The sequence below is a fragment of the Geotrypetes seraphini genome, chromosome 16 (assembly GCF_902459505.1).
Source record: "Geotrypetes seraphini chromosome 16, aGeoSer1.1, whole genome shotgun sequence".
In the NCBI taxonomy this organism is placed as follows: Eukaryota; Metazoa; Chordata; class Amphibia; order Gymnophiona; family Dermophiidae; genus Geotrypetes; species Geotrypetes seraphini.
The window spans coordinates 40659919-40684461 of NC_047099.1; the positions used below are offsets into that span (position 1 = coordinate 40659919).

The 24543-nt window shown below is 44.5% G+C and overlaps 2 protein-coding genes across 2 annotated transcripts; both read right to left on the reverse strand.

Annotated features, from left to right (window-relative positions):
- Positions 1-2663: 2663 nt before the first annotated feature.
- On the reverse strand, positions 2664-8415 carry BGLAP (bone gamma-carboxyglutamate protein). The gene is made up of 4 exons (XM_033925607.1): positions 7897-8415; positions 6791-6835; positions 5585-5654; positions 2664-4752 (listed from the first exon to the last, which is right to left on the reverse strand). The coding sequence occupies exons 1-4, from the start codon at positions 7955-7957 to the stop codon at positions 4617-4619; spliced, it is 312 nt and encodes a 103-aa protein (XP_033781498.1). The 5' UTR covers positions 7958-8415; the 3' UTR covers positions 2664-4616.
- Positions 8416-15541: 7126 nt separating this feature from the next.
- On the reverse strand, positions 15542-22479 carry PMF1 (polyamine modulated factor 1). The gene is made up of 5 exons (XM_033923172.1): positions 22224-22479; positions 20119-20224; positions 18913-19013; positions 18025-18220; positions 15542-15815 (listed from the first exon to the last, which is right to left on the reverse strand). Exons 1-5 carry the CDS (start codon positions 22349-22351, stop codon positions 15759-15761), a joined length of 588 nt encoding a protein of 195 aa, XP_033779063.1. The 5' UTR covers positions 22352-22479; the 3' UTR covers positions 15542-15758.
- Between the last annotated feature and the right edge of the window lie 2064 nt (positions 22480-24543).

Genomic DNA, 24543 nt, shown 5'->3' on the forward strand with positions numbered 1-24543 from the left:
TCTGCAGATTTTGGTTTGTTTGTTCTGGATTGTTTTCTACTGCAGATAGTTGGACCTTTGGTTTTTTTCCTTTGTTTTGGTTTGTTGTTCCTTAAAAAAGTTCCACAAAACGCGGTCCACGTCGGGACCCGTGAGACTTGATAAGTTAAGTCACAAGCTCTTTTTAAAAATTGTTTGCAAATGTTTATTCATTTATAATTGAAACCTTTTTCAAATGATATAAAGCATTTGTAAAATATTCCATACACAATTCTGAGTGTATGAGAATTTAAGGTTAAACTTTCTTTTCAAGTTAATGACTATTTAATTGGAGACCATTTGGTTTAGATTCAGGATTTTTTGATCTCCACATTCTTACACGTTATTTTTCTCGAATACATTTCCCTACTTTCTTTATTTTCTGACAGTTCAGGAGTGAGACATATTCTCCAGTCCTGGTTATGAGCTGACATCCCAAAGCAGTGTGGGATTTGTAGTCCCTGATTCTACCCACTGACATCAGTACTGGACTGGCCACGCTGTGAGCTATGGATTTTGATGAGCTCATTATAAGTAGGACTCGGCTGAGCTTTTTGGGATACAGGTTTTGGGTTACAGGTGCCAACATCTGGACCTGCAAAGGTCCTCCAAAGGCACATAATCAAGCTTACAGAACATCTCTTTGTGGGTGGTCTATTTGGCTGACAATGGACACACACGTATGCCATTGGAGGGGTTAGGGCACAGGTGTCAAAGTCCCTCCTCGAGGGCCGCAATCCAGTCAGGTTTTCAGGATTTCCCCAATGAATATGCATGAAAGAAATGTGCATGCAAATCAAGTTTATGCAAATTCATTGTGGATACCCTGAAAACCTCACTGGCAAGGGGGGGACTCCAGGACCGAGTTGAGAAACACAGGTATGAGACTCGTGTTTATATCAATAATAGAAATATATGTCTTTGTCCTAAATGCAATAAATACAAGAGATAGATTTAGCCAACAAGCCAAATAACTTATCAAAAATTCATGGGCTTTGCTTCAGATAAGCCTTTTTGGTTTTGCCTGGTTGGCGATGAAAGGAAGAAAAAAGTGCAACGAAACTATCATTTTTGCAGTGTATATATTTTTGAGAATATTTATTTGATATTGTCAGTTAAAATTTGTGATGTAGGGAGGTTTTTTTTTCTGACTGATAATCCTAAAGCACCTTTTTATTGAGGTGTTTTTCTCCACTATTTTTGATGTTATCTGAGGGGGGGTTTTTGGGTGGGTTTTTTTGGCTAAATCTATCAATTCCATTAATGCACATTTAGGACACTGACATATATTTATATTATTGAAGGCAGAGATGGGCAGACATTACAAAGGAGATAAATGAGTAGTGGTTACAGAGGAGTTTTGATCCCTGAGATGCACCAATATCGAATTATTCCCGGTTCTCAATTACATGAGCTTGTCCAGCACGTGGAAGCTATTTAATAACCAGGATTTAAAGTATTTTACTCAGAGAAGGAAACTGGTTCTCTGTTGTTACTAATCTCTCACTAATCCAGAGCTGAGATGGCCGGAGTTTTCTGCCCCGGGTTTAAATTTCCTGAAACAGAGGGAAGGAAAACTGCCCTGGCAGTAGAAATAAAGAAAAATAATTTTTAAAAAAATCTATGTAATATGTTAACATTTGAGACGCCTCTTCCTCCCCCCACCAGGAAAGTGCCTGATCACTTTGGGATGTTAAGGTTTGAAATTGTGGACATCTGAGCAAAGGGACGTTCTTCTGTCCTGTGTTGGAGCAGCCGTCTCCGCACCATTCCCACTGCAGCTCTCTGGGATTCTGGGCAAGTCACTGAACACTTCATTGCCCTGTGTAAACCACACAGAAAAAGCAGTGTATCGAGTCTCTTTACCCCTAGCATGGTTTCAGGTGGGTTCTGCAGCGATGCCTGAAAAAAGAATTTGATTTTGTTTTGCCACAACTAGACGTCCAGGATCCCACTTAGAAAGGTGACATGTAGCAGAATCTCCAGGATCCAGCAGAAAAGAAAACAGAGGGCAAACGGGCTGCAATGGAGTTTGAGAAAGCTGGGAATAGGCACAGAGGATTCCTAGTGGAGAATACACCAGAGAGCAGGTGGCAGTCTCACCAGGGCGGCCTCTTACCGTGACTTTGATAAATGTTCATTTTCCTGTCTAGTATGGCTGGTGTAAATAAACTTGGACCTGAACCTTGATGTGGCTGGCTTTGTTTGGGACACACATATTCACTTCCGCTTGGGTAGATGCTTTTGGGCCAGGCTTTCGGCAGAGTTGAACCTGTTTCTAGACTGCTGGTGAGCTGGAGCAGAAGAGTTTTCCGAACGTGGTTGAACTGGAGAGATGCGGCTTTTGGAATCAGCAAGTCAGTCACTGTCCCGCCCCTCCAATCCCACCCTAGCCCTGTCCCCCGCTGCCTGCTCTCGTCAGGCAGGAGGGCATGCGCGGGTGCGGGTGCGGGTGATTTGTTGGAAGCTTTTGAAAACCTGGACAAAGTTCCAGGTTTTGAAAAGCCATCCGGACCCCCGTACATCTGGTAACCCTAGCTTGGTACTCAGAGACAGTGACAGAGCCTCTTTAATACAAGCGACACCCTGGCTCAGGAGGGCTGGATTCGTTAGTGAGAAGGATGGCTAGGAACAGACACGATCAGTGTCAAGAAATACACCTTTATTCGTTTCTGCCTGAGGCAAATGGAAACATTTTCATACAAACAGCATAAGGTCTCCAGTTATCGTTATAGAGAAGCCACTCTCGTGGTTTAAGAATCTTTATATACTGCCTATTATACACAGTAACAAAGTGGTTAAGAAATTAAAATATAAAAATGAAACAGGAACCTGGTCTTTTCTTTCTCAGACATCTATTCGATTGAACAAAGGCTGCACCACCATGTAATCGGACTGAATGAAACAAAGCTGACACAGAAACCACTTAACGATTTCTCATTCACGTGCCGCTTACTCCAAATCTGGGATTAGCAACCCAAGGAGCAGGACTAATCATTTTAAGAAAATGGCACCAGGCAGATTACAGTTTGGGTACCGAGAGTTGGCATTGCCCCCCTCTCTCCACTTGGTGCGGGTTCTCCGTGCAAGGAGCCATCCTCAGCCCACCCACAAAGGCCACAAAGAATCGACAAAGCCAGATGATGGATGCTAGTTCCTCTTTCCTACCCCCTTAGCCCAGCTCTCTGAGACTGAGCTGCGTATGTAGCCCCTTATTATAAAGAACCACAGACTAGGTAAGAGGATCCAGTTCCAACTAGTTTAAGGCATTTCAACAACTGAAAACCAGCAAAGCCTACCCATGCAGGTCATTTAAGAGTAAACAGTTTGCACACAAAAAAATGTGCTTGCTTTCTCTCTTTCCCCCTTTCAGTGATTTGATGAGCCCAGAACATCAGGGCTTCGCTAAGAGCTATATTATTTAAAGGACTATAATTCCCCTCCCCCATCCAAACCAGGCAGAAGGAAGGGGAGCTATGGGGCGTGAATAACATAGGCACTGCCCCATCCCTTCTTCCAAAATATATAGTAATTTGGTAAAAACCTGCAAAAGTTCTGAAAGCAGAAATTGGTTTGCAGGTGATAAAGCAGCTCTGCCACCTGGTGGCCAATGTGTAGATGGCATATGACTGCCACTATCTCACGTATAAGGCCCTACTAGGTGTAAGCTGTGCAGGACAGACATATACAAAAGGGACAATCCCTGATCAATAGAGCTTATGGTCCAGTAAAAAAAAAAAAAAAAAAAGGTACTTATTATAGATACAGGATTATGTGTTTCATTCTGCCTGTAGGTATGAGCCAGTTTTGCTTCTAATTTTCTGGATAAGAGTGGCTTCTTCTTTTTTTATATAGAACAAGATGATCCATTCTTGGTTTTACTTTCTGACCCCCATGCCCCACCCCTTACAGCTGCAAATAACTTCTGGATTGGCAGCCAGTGACCTTAACCCCTGCACCAGGCCTTCCAAAAACTTTTCCTGACGATCCCAAGAAATCTCCCTGAACGCATATGAAATAAATCTGCATATGAAGGAGGCAGGGCTTTGCCCAGTTTCAGGAAGGAGATTTGAGGCCAGCCTTGGATTTCTGACAACCTTATTCTGACCCATTATAGGATCTGCGGCACTGATTTCAATGGGTAGACTCACGGACTACAGATCCCACACTGCTCGGGGTGCAAGTTCTAAACCAGGACCAGCCAAAAAGTCTCTCTCCTGGAACTGGATCACGGGGTAGCTCTGATTTAGGATTACCATATGGCTCCAGAAAAAGGATGGATTGAAACCAGACATTGGTTTCAATAGAAGTAAAGCCCAGATGTCTCTATCTGTCCTTTTTCTGGAGCCATATGGTAACCCTAGAACCTCTGATTCATGATGGATATCTTGAATTCCCAACGAGCTGTGAGGGTACTCAGAGACCAGACTAAGAATGATTGCTTTCTAGAATTCAACCAGCATGCAATGCACAGCTAAACTAAAAAATTTTTTAAAACCAACTACAACACTCCCCTCACCCTTAAAATTCAAAGAATAACATATGCCAGAATTCTTCATCCAGGCTGGCCCACATATTGTAGGTTGATGATGTGGGTGTTACATTGGTCCGTAGAAGCGTCTGTAGGCCTCCTGGAAGCCAATCTGATCTGCCAATTCATCGCAGGCCTGACTGAGCTCACATTTCTCCCGGTACGGTTCAAAGGGGTCTGGGCCCACAGCATTTTGCCCAAAGCTGTAGTCATAGAGAGAAAAAAACACCACCACCACCCCAATGAAAATAAAGTAATTGAAACAGAAATCACTGCGGCTGGCACACATTTCCTGAGCTGGCATGAATGCGGTAACACTCTTTATGTACTAAGAATCAATGTCCCCAGCATACCTTAGTGCAGGTCTTCCCTACCCTCTCCTGGAAGCATTTCTAAGTGGTCAGGTTTTCGTGATCACCACAGTGAATATGCAGGAAAGAGATTTACCTGTATGCAAATTTATCTTATGCGTGGTCAATGTGGCAATCCTGAAAACCTGATTGGCTAGGTGTGCGTCCAGGAGAGGGTTTGGTTGGGGGTTGGCAAATGATTCTTGGCTGTTGGAAGACTGCCACAGATCTGAATGATATCTTTTGGTCTCATCTACAAATACGAACTTAAGGCTGCACAAAAGAACCCCAATAGATGCCATAAAATCTGTAAGATTTGGAAACCTCTTGAAACTTATCTTTCACAGATTTAATATACTATCTCATCAATGGGTATTTGGATGTACAGTAAAACCTTGGTTTGCGAGCATAGTTCGTTCCAGAAGCATGCTTGTAATCCAAAGCACTCGTAGATCAGAGCGAATTTTCCCCCAGGAAATAATGGAAACTCAGACGATTCGTTCCACAACCCACAAACTTTAATACAAAATACTGTATGTACTCGCATTGCAAGACCTCGCTCGCTTAGAAGAGTCACTGCACTCCCGCAGCGTCAGAGAGAGAAGAACCATCGGCTCAGTTGTGATGCATGTATACTGTATGTAACTCGTTTAGGCTTCAATGGTATATAAATTAAATTAATTACCTGCTGGGGTCGTATTGCCTCTTGTTTCTCTTTACGAAGGCATTGGCTGAGGCGGGATCAGAAGCAAAAGCTGTGATGGGAAGGAGAAGGCTGTATCAAACATTTTGCTAGGCTCGTGACGAGACGTGACTGCATAATTTCATTCCTCTCCTTTCTCACTGCCTGGGATCTAGGGATACTAGGCTCGATGGACCTGCGTCTGTTCCAGTATGTCTGGGGTTACCCTATGGCTCCAGAAAAAGGAGGACGGATTGAGACATCTGGGTTTTACTTCCATTGCTTTCAATGGCAGTAAAAGCCATATAGTAACCCAGATTTTAGGGCAGTTTCTCCTATTTTCTCTAAACTCAGGGGGGATTGAAGGGGTTTAAGGATCAATATACATATCGACCCAATCCCTGAGTATCCTCACAGCCCTTTGGTAGGGCTATCATATGGCTCCAGAAAAAGAAGGACAGATGGAGACATCTGGGGTTGACTTCTACTGAAAGCAATGGAAGTAAAACCTGTCCTCCTTTTTCTGGAGCCATTTTTCTGGTAACCCTACCCTTTGGGCATTCAGGATATCCACCATGAACCAGAACTACCGTGTGATCCTGTTCCAGGAAGGAGACTTTTTGACTGGTCTTGGTTTGAACTCAAATCCCAGTGCAGTCTGGGATTTGTAGTGCATGAGTCTACTCGTTTGAATCAGTGCTGCAGATCCCATAATGCATCGGGATGAGGTTGTCAGGAATCCTGGCAAACCTTCTGCCCTGTGCCCCCTTCAAGTGTCTTTCAGTCTCCCCTCTCCCCACATTTTGATAATTACACTCCTCTTTTCCCAGTACACCTCTGTCCAAGAGCAGAATTGGAAGTCATGTACTGTATTTACATCGTGATGGAGGATCCAAAAGCAAATTCCCTGGCTGAAACTGCTCACCCTCCGGCTGGGGCTACCATATGGTTCCGGAAAAGGGAGGATGAAAGCAATGGACGTAAAACCCGGATGTCTCAATCCGTCCTCCTTTTTCTGGAGCCATATGGTAACCCTATGGGCCTGTCAGTAATAATACAGGTTGATGCTTCTTTGATAGGATCTATTGTTTAGCTTTGACTGCGGCTGCGCTCTGCCACACCCCTCCCCCAGCAACTGCTGTCCTAGGCAACTGCCTACTCTGCATATGGCTGAGCCAGTCCTGAGCCCTAACCCAACCTTTTACCCACCTTCGGTGCTGCGGGAATCTGGAAAGCTGTTAGAGTGATCTGCATCTGGAAGAGAGAAGGAGAAACATCTCTTAGACGCAGAACCTGAAAATTCCCTCCTCTTCTGAATTCATATTGCGTAGAAGGCGTTGAGTGTATAGGGGGGGGGATATCATTGGAATATCTTTCTATAGGAGCAAATATCCTTAATAATGACTGGATCCCTGCCTCAGGTAACTTAAAGATGAAGTTTGGACACAGTAGCAGAGCTAATTGTATTCTTAAAGCTATTTTTAAATTCTTAGATTATATAAAAGAGAATGCAATCTCACGGAATGTCATGATATATGGATCTGCCAGGAAATGACTTAATGGAATGTCATATTTGAGATTTTAACATTCAGTATTTAATGGTTGATATATTAGAAGACGGGCCACGTCAGATACAGTTTGTAAAAGACATATTAAATCAGCTCTTTTTTTTTTTCCCAGAATTAGAGGTGAACCTATACCAATTTTTTTGGGCAGGTCTAATACCTGAGCCAGCTCCATCAAGTCGGTCATGAGAAAAGTAAGGAGTTTTGAGGTCAATATGTGATACCTTAAGGGGCTGCCCTTGGGTGTTATTGATGGAAAATTAAAGAGAGTGAGACAGAGAGAGCTGTGTGTCTCTCAGAGACAGCCTGATTTCCGAGACTAGACATTTTGAAAAGCCTTCAATTTATATCTTCCTGCAAAATTTGGTGACATTTTACTCCAATTGGCTTCAAATGCATAAGAATAAACTTAAAAAAAAATATATGCATATATTAATGCATTTAAATACAGATTCATATGTCATCCTACACAAATGTCATCATTATTTTATTTAATTAATTCTTTATATTCTGCATATCCTACAATTCTATGCGGATTACAAATTATTCAAGCATTTTTCCCTGTCTGTCCTGGCGGGCTCCCACTCTATCTAATGTACCCGGGGCACTGGGGGATTAAGTGACTTGCCCGGGGTCACAAGGAGCAGTGTGGGATTTGAACCCACAACCCCAGGGCGCTGGGGCTTTAGCGCTAACCACTGCACCATAAACGCCCTAAAATAATGCAGCATTTTGGGTTGCCCCACTTACTTCTATGGCAGAGGCAGAGCATGGCCAATGCCAGCAGAGTGGCCAGGGTCAGAGCTCTCATGGTTTGCCCTTTCTTGATGCTCTCACGGGGGAGTTTGAAGCTTCTCTCTTCTTTTGCCGTTGCACCAGTTTCGAGCAGGGATTTATAGCCCGACCACTCTCCTGGTTTGGCCACAGAAGGGGCCACATCCACTCTCTTCCAGCAGGATACGAGGGGAGGGGCCTGGGCACGGGCCAGCGCTCAGCAATCCCAGAACAGCTTTTGGAAGCTGAAATGCTAGTTAGGGTTTCCGACATATCTGTCTCCAGCTGCAGATCAAGCTCGATCCCTTTAACCCCCAGTGCCTCAGGACGACACGTCGTGTATAGCCAAAATCCTGTATGCACGAGACAATTTTCCTAAGGCTTCAGCTTATCATGACATTATTTTAAAAACCCAAAACAAAACCAAACGACATAAAACCAAATTGGGTTTGGAATGAAGCCATATCATTAGAGACACATGCATAATAAACCACAATAAAGTCCCCCCAAATTTTTCCAGTGACCAAAGCTTAAGTAGCTTGTTTTATTTCAACCTGAGAACCAAGTACTCAGCACACCCCTGTGAACGACCGTAACAGACTCCATCCACCTCATGTCGACTCATTGTTTCACCCTAACTTCTCGCTATATTTCATTCCTCCTCGAAATGCTCCTTCGTTTATTTAAAAACTTAATATACCGCCTGGAGTCACAGCGGTTTCCAAATAAACACACCTAGATCAAAAACAGTTGGAACCCAAGCACGGAACCGGGTAGAGCTTTGGATTCTTGCCCAGAAATAGCTAAGAAGAAAAAAAAAAAATTTATAAAAATTTTAAATTGAATCAGGTTGGGCAGACTTGGATGGGCCATTCGGGCCTTTATCTGCCGTCATCTACTATGTTAAATCATCCTTCAAAATAATATCAAGACATATGAAAACAAAACCTACAAATTCTTCAGGAACATATTATCTAACTGGAAATCGTTTGATTCCTTAAACGTGCACTTTTGGTACCAATCTGTCCTACTACAACACAAGCGTGAAATGCTGATCTCTGCTGCTATTCCCCTGAACGCTAAAGTCCATATTAAATGGGCTAAGTTCACCGAATACCTGAATTCTCTCTAATGCCTTACCGCTCATAAGTTAATGCCTAACGTCTTTTATATCTTATATCTCTCATTCCAACTTCTTCCTCTCTCTCTTTCTGGCCTCTGGGGGACTCTCTCTTCTCTTTCTCACCCCTTGTTGCTTTCTTACTTACCTTTCGCCCTCCGTCATCACCCTTCTTTTTCTTTCTTTTCCCTCTTCTCTCCTGACTTTTTTTTTCTTTTCTTGAATATCTTCCCACTACTTATCACAACACCATAGAATATTTTTACCTCTGATTATATGTATCTAACGATTTTCTGTTGTGCTTGAATAATTGTTTTTACTCATTTATTGTTCCACGATTATGGTATTGATATTGATTGTTTGTTTCTCTCCTTTTTTTGTATTTTGATAAAATTTTCAATAAATTTTCAAGAGAAAAAAAAAAAAAGAATGTGACCAAAAATGCCCAAACGATGATAGGAAAGACAGATCAAGAGTATGCGTCTACGAACAGCTTGGTTTCCAACATCTTCTTAAAGCTGTAACGATCTGCCCATAATCTTAGTTGCCCAGAAAGCCTGTTCCAATATGACAGTCCATGATCGGCCGTCGGAGGTTTCTAAATCTCCCAGAGAGATTGAAACCATAGTGCTACAGTGTGATTCTGTGTTCAGTCGGTAGCCTTTAATGTACCTCTTTGCCACTCCGTTCTTCTTCTTGGCACGACAGCCTCTACCTCGAGGTATCCCATAGGTCTTCTCTCGCCTAACGCTTCTTCGTATTCTTATGTATCCTAGCGTCTACCCAATGGGTTTCAGTGTATCCTTTCTATATTGTAAGTCGCCTCGAACCTTTGCAGGCGTAGTGCAACGCATTTCATTTTGAGATGTATTTATTCAAAACAATTATACAGTCTTTTTTTTTTTTTTTTTTTTTTTGCCCTCTGTGTTAAATTCCTGCTTCAAATGTATCAGTGTAATGTCTGCAGGGGGGACTTCAAATTCACTCAATCGTCCGTGCTGTTTTCATACATTATATGCTTGAGTACCTGAATGTAAACCACATAAGCTATATATAAGTGGTATATAAATAATAATAATATGTGATATAATAATAATATATGTAATAATGTAATAATATAATATGTGATAATAATAATATGTGATGCCTATATGGAGCTCTGTTGACGTTCCCCTCTTCAGCTGTCCATGCTTTACATACAAACTTGGTGGAAAGCTAATGATCACTAGAGCAACGCTCCCATTTGATTGAAATTCACAACGGCGTGGTTGACCAAGGGGTCTCGCCTGCTGCCCCTCTGGCTTTCAGGCCTTTGAGGATGATAGATTGAAGATCCCCATTCCCTCCACTCCCCGATTCCCTGTCATAAATTTTAACCACTAGCCACGGGAAAAGAGAGAAACAGTCGTGTCCTCTATTGCCGACCACATGACCTAAAGGCCTGCTCTTTGCCACTCGTGCTTGTAAGCACCGATTAATTCATTGCACATGTGGGCCCTATGCGGCGAGGGCTGGATGTTCAAGCCACCACACTAATTTCCTCAAGTACATAAACAGATTTTGGAGGAAGGAAATCAGAGGTTGCTGGAGCTCGCTCGAGTATAATTTTCTAAATCTTCTGATTGCATGAAAGCGTCTGCTGCTCTCTCATTACTGTCCCCAGGACTTCCTCCAAGACCTAGAGAGGAAGCATCATGCGCTTTGCGTGTGCCCTCAGTCACCCTACACAGTCTCCGGGGTGTGGAAGGGGAACGCCGGGCCGTTGGGATGCGAGAAACACTGCCACGTTCACTCCAAAGCAGAGCTGCCACCTCAGGTCCTAACTGGGAGCTTCTCCGACCTCTTGTTGAAATGCACCTGGACAGTTAGGTTTGCTGGATTGCCAGAACAAATGTGCAGGAGAGAGGTTTATTAATAATAATAATACATTTTATTTTTTCACCGCAGTACCTCTCAGTTCAACAGCGAAAGTACAGCAATAGCACTAAAATTTGTGGGAACATCAGACAAATTTATCAAAAGGATAAGTTTTAACATTTTTTCTAAAAAATCTGATAAGAATTAGAAGCTATAATCCTGGAGGAAAAGTCCATAGTCTGTTATTGAGAAAGACACGGAAAAATTGGGATCCTTATGTCAAATTTATAAGTTTGAAAATATTCATTCTATTCAGAGGGGGGCACCATTAATAAAATTTTTCAAGTTATGAACTATTAATATTATTTCCCTTTGATTTAGGAAAGGTTGTTATACACATCCAGGAGGGGAGGGCGGGAGGATTTAATAACTGTTGGAATAGAGCAGGGGTGTCAAAGTCCCTCCTTGAGGGCCGCAATCCAGTCGGGTTTTCAGGATTTCCCCAATGAATATGCATGAGATCAGTGTGCACGCACTGCTTTCAATGCCTATTCATTGGGGAAATCCTAAAAACCCGACTGGATTGCGGCCCTCGAGGAGGGACTTTGAGATCCCTGGAATAGAGTGTAGGTTGAGATATTACTTGGTTGTTCATATGTTTACTCTCTGTATTTGAATTAAAAAATAATTTATACCCGGATGGGGATTACTGCGTCGCATTCTTGCCCGAAATGCAATCGGGCTCACGCATCTTTGAGTCACATGTTTTGGGCCTGCCCCGCAATCCAACGGTCTTGGAGACATCTTGGCCTATATACCACATCGCTTTGAGGAAGGCGATGGCTTCCGCAACCGAGGGCGTTATTTGGATTTTCTAATATAGCCTCGCCCAAACCCAGGGGAATGTCAGCATTTATCTCCAGAGCCCTTTTGATGGGAAACAAAGCCATCCTCACCCACTGGCTCTCCCGTGATCCCCCGTCATATGCACAATGGAGATCCCTAATGATAGTGCACGCAACACTGGAGAGACGCATGGTGGGAGACTCGACTCTTGGCCCGGGTCACAAATTTTGTCAGGTGTGGGGAGCACTTCTGGCGGGACCTCACACCGCGTGCTCGCAGTAGACTTTTGAATCTTTAAGATTTTATTCTGACTCTCAGCTGTTGGACTGGCCATGGATTCTTGGGGAGGGGAGGGAAACTGATTATATTGTTGAAAATGTTATTTCCTGAAAGGTACTACTGTTTGTATTGGCTTCTTACTGCTGGAATAATAAAAATCATTTAAACATAAAAAAAGAATTTATAAAAAAAAAGAGAAAGACATGGGGGAAGCCACTGCTTGCCCTGGATCAGTAGCATTGAATGTTGCTACTCCTTGGGTTTTGGCCAGGTACTAGTGATCTGGATTGGCCACCGTGAGAACGGGCTACTGGGCTTGGACCATTGGTCTGACCCAGCAAGGCTTTTCTCATGTTCAATCAAACCACTTAGGGCAGGGGTGTCCAACCTTTTGGCTTCCCTGGGCCGCATTGGCCGAAAAAATATGTTTCTGGGGCTGCACAAATGCGCAAACGCTGCAGCAAGACAGAGGAGGGAGCCGGCAAGACGGTAAACACCCGGGGGTAGCAGAGGAAAATACTGCGTCGCCCTCGATCGAGGCCGCACTGATCTCTATCCAATTCTAATTGCTAATGTAATAACTGATCCCAATATTACTGTAAGCCGGAATGATGCCTTGTTGAAAACTGTAGGATATAAGAAACTACACGGCATGTATTTTTCTTGTTACTGTTTTGTTTTTATCATTTTAAATATTTATATGATTACAGTATATCTGCTCTTGTTAGCTTTCAGTGGTTTACAAAGCAGACCTGTGGATTGGTTTTGAAGGGGATGGAACTCCTCTCGTACGAGGAAAGACGAAAACGGTTCGGGCTCTTCAGCTTGGAAAAGAGACGGCTGAGGGGAGATAGGATTGAAGTCGACAAAATCCTGAGTGGAATAGAGCGGGTAGAAGTGGATCGATTTTTCACTCCGTCAAAAATGACAAAGACTAGGGGACACTCGATGAAGTCACATGGAAGTGCTCTTAAAACCAAAAGGAGGAAATTTTCTTGCGATTTCTGTTAGTAGGCGGCAAATCCGTCCGTACATCTGTCCAGTGACATCTGTTTTGAAATTTGTGTTGTAGGGAGGCAGCGAAGGGTTGCTTGTGTCTGTGGTACACCCTTACACATGCTCCACACTTGTGGTAAATCAGTAAATACATCTTTGGACATTATAATTTTAGTAAACAAGGTTTGCTTGGCACAAGGACGCCTTCCTGCTGCCTGGGATTCTATAACCCGTGTGACCCATGACAGGGATGGGTTTGGAAGTTCGAGCCTGGGAACAGCAAGGGGGCTAAAGGCAAAACACGCTGTCAGCATCTGATTTTCTATTTTGAGTCAGCCATGAACTTTACGGCCTCAGCCTCAATCCCAGAAGACGGCAGCAGTGCGAGATGTGTGTTTATGGGGTTTAACGAAAAGCAGCTGCTTCTAAACATATCGCACATAAGGATTTTTTTATCTTTCCTATGTGGAGATTAATAGTATTTTCGTTATACCGGGGACCCCGGACCTGGCAAAGGTCTTCCCCTTCACCTGTGACAACAATGCCAGCACAAAACCTTCAGAAAGAATCTTAAGACCCATCTTTTTTCCCTTGGACCTATAGCGAAATCCCAGGAGCTCTTTAGAAACATAGAAGATGACGGCAGAAAAGGGCCACAGCCCATCAAGTCTGCCCACTCCAACAACCCTACCCCCTTGAATTTACCCCCCTAGAGATCCCACATGTGTATCCCATTTCCTTTTAAAATCCGGCACGCTGCTGGCCTGAATCACCTGAAGTGGAAGTCCCTAAATCTTGTTGTAACCCTTTGATTCCCCCAATTTGACATCCAACGTACATGTCCTGATCTTAAATCTGTTGTAAACCGCAGTGAATCCTAGCAGAAAATTGCAGTATAGAAGAAAGTGTATGGTATATTTACATGTTCAACACCATCTCCGGTTTTAAATGAGCCACAGGGGCACGTTTATGTAAGAACTTCCATACTGGATCAGACCAATGGTCCATCTAGCCCAGGGCTAGATGCAGTAAAGTCTCCGATCGTCTAATGAGTGTTGCAAACCCAGTTTGGCTGGTTTAGCGACCGATTGTATTTGCCGACCCGATGCACATATCGGCTCACCTTATGGTTTTCTGTACGATTGCTCATTCTCCAATTCTGGCATGTAAAGTTAGGGTATCAGTCGGATGGCTGGTTTTAATATTAATGCCCTCATTTTGCATGCCAGAATTGGAATGGAAAAACCAGGTTTGCCTGTTTTTTTTCTATGGGCACAGATGTTGTGCCCATTATAAAAAAAGGATTCCATTCTAGCCCCCCAATGATCCCACTCCCTCCTGCCATGGTGAACCCCCCCTGCCGACACTGTTCATTGATCGTCATTGACCAGTTCACTGTTCTGTGAGTATTATTGCTCAGTTAACACAGCACTTTATCTAAAACCTTGTTTCCACAACTTCACCTGCTTTGCCTGATTACCCTGCCCGGCTCGGCCTCCACAGCCAGGCGAGGGATGCACAAAGCGCTAAGGCGCAGGTCCAGTCGGTACATCCCTCGGCTAGGGAGTCACCCATATGTGGCTGACTCATCCTGCTTGTCCTAGGAGAAAGTGTAGTTACTTACCTGTAACGTAGGTTCTCCGTGGACAGCAGGATAGTCAGCCACACAACCCACCCGCCTCCCCATACGGCCGACCCGGCCACAGCTAGGAACATCCTGGGGATTAGGGGGAAGCAGGGGGAAATGGGTAGGGCTCGGGCATGCCCAGTGGGGCCCGGGCACTGCACGTGCTCAGAGAAAAAAAAAAAAAAAAAAAATCTCTCTGAGCTATTGGAGAGCTTATCCGCAAATTGGGAGGTGTTGGGACAACACCCATATGTGGCTGACTATCCTGCTGTCCACGGAGAACCTACGTTACAGGTAAGTAACTACACTTTCCATTCCAGCCCCCCAATGATCCCACTCCCTCCTGCCGACTCCAGTACTAAAAAAGGCAGGAGGGATGCCCACTCTTTCCTGCTGTGGTGGAACCCCCCCCCCCGGATGAACTTAACCCCCGAAAGTGCATGGACATCAATGCACATGCACGAAGACCCTCCAGACGGACCCCGATCTGCCAGTGGGGAGTGCTGGAAGGGAAGATGCACGGAGAGGCGAGGTGATGGCGTAGGCTGACTGCCTACAGGATGTGCCTTTCGCTGCCAGAGGAACATCCTGTGGGCAGTCAGCTGGCGCCAGTGCCTCTCTTCCTACCCAGCATTTCGCGGCACGCCTGAAATCTCGGGCAGAACCAGGCACAGTTTGCAATACACTGGTTTAATGTAATCGGATACCTATGCCTAAATGTAATCTGCTTAGATTTTTAGATAATACAGAACGTAATTTAAAAAAAAAAAAAAAGATCAATTGAGGGTGAAGGGGGAGAGGACTAATGCCACTTACACAGTCCCAGGTCTCCTCCTCCAGCTGGAAAAGGGACCCAGGAGAAGGGTCAGACAATGAGAAATAAATGCAAACCAAGATTTTACAAAAGGCTTCTTTATTACAGCTAGGAACATACTTCAAACATTGGAAAGACCAATTCAAAGCCGAAACTTCATCGCCCAGGCTGCACCACTGGGCCTGGTTTGCCATGGCAGCAGCTCTGCTAACAACGTTAGTTTGATCCCCCCATACACATCCCTTGTGAAAAGCCTCTTCATCAGAACACATCACACCACTTTAACTAACTTCAAACATTCACTCAGGAGGCTTCACAACAGCCATCACCAGCTCCTTCTGGGCTTTGCTCAGTGCCTGGAGAAGAAGAAAAAAAGAACAAAAACGGTATCAGAGTGTTTTCCGGTTCAGCCTAGGAGAGCACCTCATCTGCATTCGCTCCAGCATTACTTCTGGTTGCATTTTCACTACAGGGAGCCTGGAAATCAAGCTTTATATTAATTCTGAAACAGTTCATCCCACCTAGGGAACGGCTTTCCTCCCTAGTAATTCCACGGAATCAATACCAGGGATCAATTATGAACATAAAGTGTCAGTTCCTGGAGGAGAACTCTACTGTGAATTTTAACAATGAGCGAAGCCAGATTAACTGAGATAAATCACTGGGCTACAAGGAACACTGATCTCAGCTCTGTGCTGGGATAAAACACAGCTATCTTACACGCAGTACCTAGAGGCCATATGCAGCTACTGGCAATGCCCCTTCCATACAAAGAGTCCACTGGGCACAGGTCTAGTTTTGGCAAGAATTGTCCACCTGGATGTCTGGCCCTAAAGCATCAAATCTGTCCTGAGCTCCCTGGACAGCGTCTTGCAGCAATGCAACTTTCCCCATGTCCCCGCAGGGGCCTCTTGTCTTGTAAAGGTTAGCACAGTGGACGGAAAACCTGTGGCAGTGGGTTCAGTTCCCTTCGTGGCTCCTTGCGACTCCGAGCAAGTCACTTTTCCAATACCCCGTGTACAAAAAGTTAGACTGTGAGTCCACTAGGGCCAGAGAAAATTTCTGCATGCAAAAATAAAAAAGTAGACCTCTCCTACTTTGAAACAGGATATAAGTTTCTTTGTAGATTGTATATAGCGCCCTGGGGTGCATCCCGAGCAATGCTCGTCTCTGTGGGCTCTTGCCCGAAACGCGGTCAACTTTATCTCGCATGCTCTGGGACTGTCCCTTGGTAAGACATTTCTGGTCTGTTGTCTTTTCCAGGGTTGGTTATACGTGGCGCACCAGAAGGCACTGATGACCTCCAGCATCCTATACCCAGAGGCTGAAAAGGCTTTTGGCGAAGGGTGATTCTCATTTATTTAATATTCTTTTTATTGAAATCAAGGAACATAAGAATTGCTGCTGCTGGGTCAGGCCAGTGGTCCATCGTGCACAGCAGTCCAGACACGCGGTTGCCCCCAGGTCAAAGACCAGTGACCTAACTGAGATTAGCCTTAACTGCGTAAGTTCTGGTTCAGCAGGAACTTGTCTAACTTTGTCTTGAGTTCCTGGAGGGTGTTTTCCCCTATCACAGTCTCCGGAAGAGCATTCCAGCTCTCCACCACTCTCTGGGTGAAGAAGAACATCCTTACGTTTGTACAGAATCTATCCCCTTTCAACTTTAGAGAGTGCCCTCTCATTCTCCCTACCTTGGAGAGGGTGAACAACCTGTCTTTTATCTTCTTTGTCTTGAGTCCCTGGATGGTGTTTCCCCCTATAACAGCCTCCAGAAGAGCGTTCCAGTTCTCCACCACTCTCTGGGTGAAGAAGAACTTCCTTACGTTTGTACAGAATCTATCCCCTTTTAACTTTAGAGAATGCCCTCTCGTTCTCCCTACCTTGGAGAGGGTGAACAACCTGTCTTGACTTGATTTCTAGGTGTTTCATTTTCCTATGCAGTCCTGGGGGGGGCGTTGGGATGATATGTTTAATACCTTGCTGGTTTCTTTTGGAATATTGTCATGGCTGAGAATTTTCTTCCATATGACAAAAACTTGTTTCTGTATTGTATTGTTCTCCACGATTGTATTTTCTTGACAATTTAATAAATATCATTAATAAAATAAAATAAAAAAGTAAGCCAAGACCTTATAATCAGAATTTCTGAATTGCACTTATCCAATACAGGTCTGTGGATCACCTTGAACCTATACTGGATAAGTGCAATTCAGAAATCTTGGCTTACTTTATTATTATTGTATACAGGTAACTTTCTCTGCCCCTAGTGGACTCACAATCTAACTTTTTGAACCCGGGGAAACAGAAAAGAGACTTGCTTAGAGTCGCAAGGAGCCACAAAGGGAACTGAACCCACTTCCACAGGCTTTCTGTCCACTGTGCTAACCATAACTCCTGCAATGTGGCATCACCGAGCACCAGGCATCTCAAATGAGCCGTCCTGCGATGCCAAGATTAGCAAAGCTACTCAAGAAAAGTCCTCAGCGTCCCGCTACAGCTAGCAAAACAGAGAAAGTGATTTTGCCTTGATTCTTTTGTAAAGTGCCACCTCAGCCCCTCCGTTACCTGCCAGGCCTCTCTGCGTTCCTGTATCTCTTGCTGCATCGTGGCGATTCTCTCTCGCCCAGTCAGCACCGCCTGAGCCAGCCTGGCGTTCTCGGCCTCCCTCTCCTGCAAGCTTTTCTGAAAGAACTCTTTTTGCTGGAGGTAGTAAGGCACCAAGGTGCTGCGCAGGTCTTCCTCGGGGGTCCCGCTGGGCCGCCTGAAAGGACAAACGATGACCGATTACAGCTCTCAGGACAGCATTGGCTCTGGGGGGGGGGATGGGATCGTGTTCCTGGCACTCACATTCTCCTACTGGCATAAGCTGGGCATTGTGGAGAAAAAGCAACATTCGTGTGCTCTGAATTTTTTTTAATATCCCAAAGAAGCTGTGGAACTCGACATCATATTTATTTAATATTATTTTTATTGAAATCAAGGAAAAGTACAAACATCCATACAAGAACAATAATATGAACCATGCCCATCATATCCCCAAACCCACAACCCCTAGAGGACCACACTTCCCCTGGCCCTTCCCAACCCGCCTGTCATCTAGAAACCCTACATCTTAAAGGGCTGCCAAGCCTAACTACCTAACTGTGCCTATGGGTGATTTTGGCCCCAAGAAGGAACTAGAGCAGTAATTCCCAAACCTGTCCCTGGGGACCCCCAACTAGTTAGGTTTCCAGGAAATTCAGAAGGAATATTCACGAGATAGATTTTCATACCATGGAAGCAAATCCACTTTATGCATATTCATTGTGGATATCCTAAAAACCTGACTGTGTGGATGCATGCAAGTTCGTTCCCAGGACCCTCTCAGTCCAGCCAGCAGCAGCCTAACGCCAGGCTGGAAAGTGTGGCTCGATCCTCTACCCACTTTAGGGTGAACCCCCGCCCTTCACTCACCAGGCAGGTGTTGTCCTCTGCTTGGCCTCCTCCTCCAGTTTATCCAGCGAGTCGAAGAGCTTCTCCAGGTTCCCCTCCTGCTTGATTTCCTCAATTTCATCCTTCCCGGAAAAAAAAAAAAAAAAGGCAGAGAAGGGAAAAGAGAAACACTGTCGATTAGATCAGCCACCAAATTCAGACCGTCAGCTCCTTCGAAGACAAAGTTATCTCCCCATTCAAAGGTCTCTGCTGAGAAGATTAGCTACAGGGATCTTTTTTTAATTCGGAAGCCATGGGCAGTACAGTAGGGGGGTTTCTTAGCATGGCTGCATTAACACTACCACTATTAATTATTTCTATAGTGCTACCAGATGCACGCAGCACTGTACAGAGTCACAAAGAAGACAGTCCCTGCTCCAAAGAGCTTACAATATAAACAGGCAAGACAGACAACAGGATGTCATAGATACAGTTAAGGGGAACGGTTAATCAGCTGGCTGGGTTGGAGGGCAGAGGAGTTGGGTTAAGGATTGAAGGCTATATAAAGAAAGGTGGGTTTTCAGTCTGCTTTTAAACAAGGGAAGGGTAAATTGAGCAATTACGCACACTGAGCGTCATATTCAATTTCCACGACTCTCTACCCCAGATCTTCATTCAGAACCTTCTCCCCTTAACCCCATTTCACCTCTACAAATAGCAGGGAAACCTGAAGCAGTAACAGTTTCTAAGTGAGCACGAGGATGAGGCAAGCGCATGCTTTGAATGAAGTGGTTTAATGGCGAGTGCTGGAGAGCTGTCAAGTGACCCGGTTCAAAGAGGGAGATTTGAAGGCCAGTCCCGGATTTCTGACAGCTCTTAACCCGGTAAAATGCTGATTTCAATGGGGAGAATCAGAGATTGCAAGCAGCAGACTAAGCTGGGATTCAAGTTCAACAACGGAACAGGCCAAAAAGCCTCCCTCCTGGAGATGGGGTAATGAGCTAACAAGCAGGGTGGCCGAGGAAGTCATCTTCACCCTCCATTGCCTCTGGTACAAACCAAAGAGGTCGAGGATGGGCTGCACCAGGGAGTGAAGGTTACAGGGGACGTGTCCGAGGTACGAACTCACAACACCGTACATGCGAAAAGAGCTTCATATAGAGAAGCAGCAAAAAAATAAAATACTCCGTTTGCTTTGCCTCGTTCTCTACTAGTTTGCTGGTGCCTTAACCCAGCCTTGTCTCTTACTTTGATGGAAGTCTGCAGCCGGTCTATAAACTGGTCAAAGATACTCCGTGTCATCTCAGGCTGGAATTTGTAGAAGCGCTGGTAACACTGGACAAACCGCTGGTAACTGCAGACCGGGGTGGGGGAGTGAAACATCAAAATAAATACAATTACCACCACTACAGATGCATCTGTGTTTTCCATTTGGGCTCCTTGTTTCCAAGGGGTCCATAATAGAGCCTTCCCAAATCTACAGAAAAGGAGCAGATCCTAAATAAAATGTAGAAACAATTCTTTATTCAATCAGTCCAACTTGAAAACACCTGACATGGGCAGCATCAGAGGTGGAGAGAGAAGAAATGACAACAGCTGAAGCAAGCCGAGCAGAAGTTAGGAGCACAGGAAAGCTGGAACCCACCATGATGGGCCAACAAAACCTCCAGACGACAAAGGTAGACTAGAAGTGTTTTATTTTGAATTTATTAACTTTGGGAAATGTGCGTTGCATTGAGCTTTGATGGAGTCTTCAGTAGATGGAACCTAAGCATTGCACTGGGCAGAGCTTTAGGTTCTGGCCCAGAAATAGCCAAGAAGAAGGAAGACTTAAATTAAGTCGTTAAAGAGTGGGTAGGGTTGGGCAGACTGGATGGACCATTCGGGTCTTTATCTGCCGTCATCTACTATGTTCAACGGCTTTATAGGCTACGTTCGAATGTGTTTGTTTTCATTTTGTCAGTTTTGCAAGCTATCCTCAGTTTGACCTCTTGGTGTTTCCAGTTCGATTTTTGTTTTCATACCTCTGTTTGTAAATTTGTGATCCCTCGCGTTTTGCATCTGACCCAGGTGCCGTATTCTGTTTGCACGTAGCTTCTGCCCACGTGTTTTGTTTTACTTGCGGTAAGTGCCGGTGCTTTGGGGCCCAGTGTTATAGTTGTAGAACTAAATCAAACAAAAAAACCACCAATATGAGCCAAAATGACACTGAAGCCTCAGATCATGTTTTACCCATTCCGAGTTTTCTCAGAGACAAACAAATCTGTTCTCTTAATCTAATCTTTAGCCTTATATATCGGGTCATTCCCTTCAGGGACTCGAACCGGTTAAAAAAACTTAAGTTTTACTTATCTTGAAAAAGTGCACTGGTGCTCGTAAGTGCACTTTTTCAAGATAAGTAAAACTTTTTTCTGTCGGTTCTGTGTTCTGAAATGAGCTGTAGGGTTGTTGTTTTTTTAGTATTTATTGTATGAATTGAGAGAATTAATTTAGATGAATTTTATTACCATTGATTAATAGAAGATTAAAAGAATAATTAATCAATTGAGTTAAAGGTAGGGAGGCTGGATTCAAGCCGGTGATGTAAGCAGGAGTAAGAGAATAGATTTGTCTGTCTCTGAGAAAACCTGGAATGGGTTCTATTGGTGGTTTTTCGTTTGATTTAATTCATAGGTAAGCACCAGCTTTTTCTGAGTTTATAGTTGTAGAACTAAACCCACTCTGGAAATCCTCTCTCCCATATACTGGTAATCACAGTGCTCAGTCAATTAGCATCGCCTCCAGCGGCGATAGTGTCTTATTCAGTGGTTCTCAACCTCGTCTTGGGGACCCCCCAGCCAGTTGGGTTTTCAAGATATCCCTACTGAATATGCATGAGAGAGAAGTCCTCGAAGGCCAGAATCCAGTCGGGTTTTCAGGATTTCTCCCCATGAATATGCATTGCAAGCGGCACATGCAAATAGATCTCATGCAAATTCATGGGGGAAATCTTGAAAACCGGACTGGATTATGGCCCTCGAGGACCGGAGTTGCCCACCCCTGATTAAACCAACCAACTAATCCAGGTGCAAGAGTTTCTGGGGGGGGAGGGGGGTTTAGGATCCGCCCTGCTGAGAGGCTGCACCCTAGACCAGGGGTAGGCAATTCCGGTCCTGGAGAGCCGGAGCCAGGTCAGGTTTTCCGGATCTCCACCACGAATATGCATGAGATGAATTTGCATGCACTGCCTCCTTGAGATTTAAATCTCTCTCATGCATATTTATTGTGCAGATCCTGAAAACCTGGCTCTGGCTCTCGAGGACCGGAATTGCCCGCCCATGGCCTAGAACTACAACTCCCGGCATGCCCCTTACTTGCCAGCCTCCAAGAGCGCGCTCAGGAACCTCTGCACCAAACTGTCAAAGAGAAGCAAGCGCGAGGAGGAGGAGGACGACGAGCCGCTGCCGGGCTCCTCCTCCGCCGCCCCTTCTCCCGCTTCCATCGGCGCCTGCGGAGAGAAACAAGAGCCGCGCGTTAGGCCGCCTTCGCGCGCGCGCAGCGGCTTCACTCCCGCCTCCTAGCTTCGAACTTTGGTGTTCAGGTCGCTCCGCCCCCTCCGGAGCGACGTCATCCCTGGAAAGAGGAAGTTGCGTCAGAGGGGGGCGGGGCAAGATGAAAGCGTACGTTGGAAAGGGTCTGGAAGAGGGCGTCCGGGAGCTGGAGCAGGCGCGCAGGAGAGTTCCCGGCGCGTGTCCAGTCAGGGGGGCGGGACATCGCGAGCAAGTTCACGCGCGCGCTCCGTACGTGCAGGGCTTTTGTTTCTCCCAGAAGCCTCTGGGCGCGTGACCACTGAACGTGCAGCTGATCAGCCCACGTGCGCCCTGCTGCTTTCTTTATTGCAGGAAGTATTTCTGTTTAATTCATTTATTATAATATAATAATATAAAAAAAACCCAATCTAAAGTAATTGTTATAAATGAAATAAATTTAATGAAGGGAAAGGGAAGGGGTTAAGGGGGATTTAGGAAAAAATAGATTAGATATATAGAAATATTTTGGAGGAATGATAAAATATGTATGCAAATGTTTTCTTCAGTATCTCTTTGTAGATTTATTTGATTCCTTCTATAAAATGTTATAAACAAATATACAAAGAGATGTTCATTACAATTAAATGCACAATAATAATAGTTCCATATACCGAATCCATTCCTTTCTATCCCTTCATTCTTTTTCTTTCATTTATAACATTTTATTGAAGAAATACCATAAATGTATAATGATATATTAAAAGTCATTACATTTAAATTTACCTTATTATACTGCGATGGTCCAACCCTAAAGTTGATATTTCCGCTGGCACCAGATGATTTGATTTTCACCAGAGCTCTAGCTTTGCACATTCTTCTTCATGCCTGGGCAGATACTTCTTGTATTGCTATTGTGTAAATGTTTACTTCTTGCTATCAATGCAGCTATTGTTATTGTTTCGTATTTATATCTTAAAAATTTATATTAAAAAAAAAAATGTACACACAACACATGAATCACGTGTGAGCTGCTGCTCAGGATTATTGGAGCTAAACCAGTAACTTGTCCTTATAAAATACTGATTTTGGTGGGGTTTTTTTTTTTATTAGTCCTGTGTTGTAAAGTGGTATTGTCAAATAAACAGAAAATGTATTAGGGAACAATAAATGTTATTTCAGGTTGTGAAGGCTACACCTCCCTTTGAGAATGCCTATACAACAGTTGCTCTAATCTAGTGGGAGATGTGCCAGGGTGAACTGGGCTTTGGCCTTGAAATGGAACAGCTGTCTCTGAACCTTCAATAACTAAAGAACTCTTGAAATTTTTGTTTTTATAAAAGCGTATTCCTTATTGTCCCATTAGACCAGTCCACGCCAATGGTTTGTATTCCTGGTGCAGAATCAAAACTTTTCTAGTGTCATCACCAGTATGAGAGTGGTAGCCTGCTGCTCCAGTAGATGGTAAGGAGGTGTGGGTGAGATAGGCCCAGTTCCTTGGGGATGGTTTCCTCTGTGGGCCATTTTGCTCCTGGGGCTTCGGATCAAGGTTCTTCTTACCCCAGCAGAACCTCCTGCCCCTTTCTTCAACCCACAGCTCTAGATCCCTGGGCTAGTAGTGAGGTGCCTCAGCTGGTATGGGAAAGGGGCTTTTCAGATCAATTGAATTGCTGAGAGTACATTGCTGGTGACTGTGGCTCTGTAACTGGACCTCAAGGAGGATTATTTATATAATCCAATTTTGGAATTGCACAAAAGGTCTTCCTCTGGTTCTGCATGTTGGGCAGCTACTTTCAATTCAGAACAATCCCTTTGGGTTGGCCATGGCACTTGTGGCCTTTCTCCATGGTCATGGTGGTGACAGCCTTTCTTTGCTGCTTGTGGAGACTCTGTCTCAAGCCTGTCTGGGTGATATTGGACCATGCCACCACAGTGCATTATATGAACAAGCAGGGGTGGCTATTTTACTGGGCAGAGAACAACTTAACCCTCAGCAGCTTACATATTTGGCTCGGAGAACATGCATGCAATTTTTCTCATTTGCAACTCACACTGCTCTGGCTTCAGGGAAGGGGGAGCCGATAGCCTTCAATCCATAACCCTACTCCCCACTGCCCACCAACTCAGCCAGCAGATTAACCATTCCCCTTACCTATATCCATGGCAT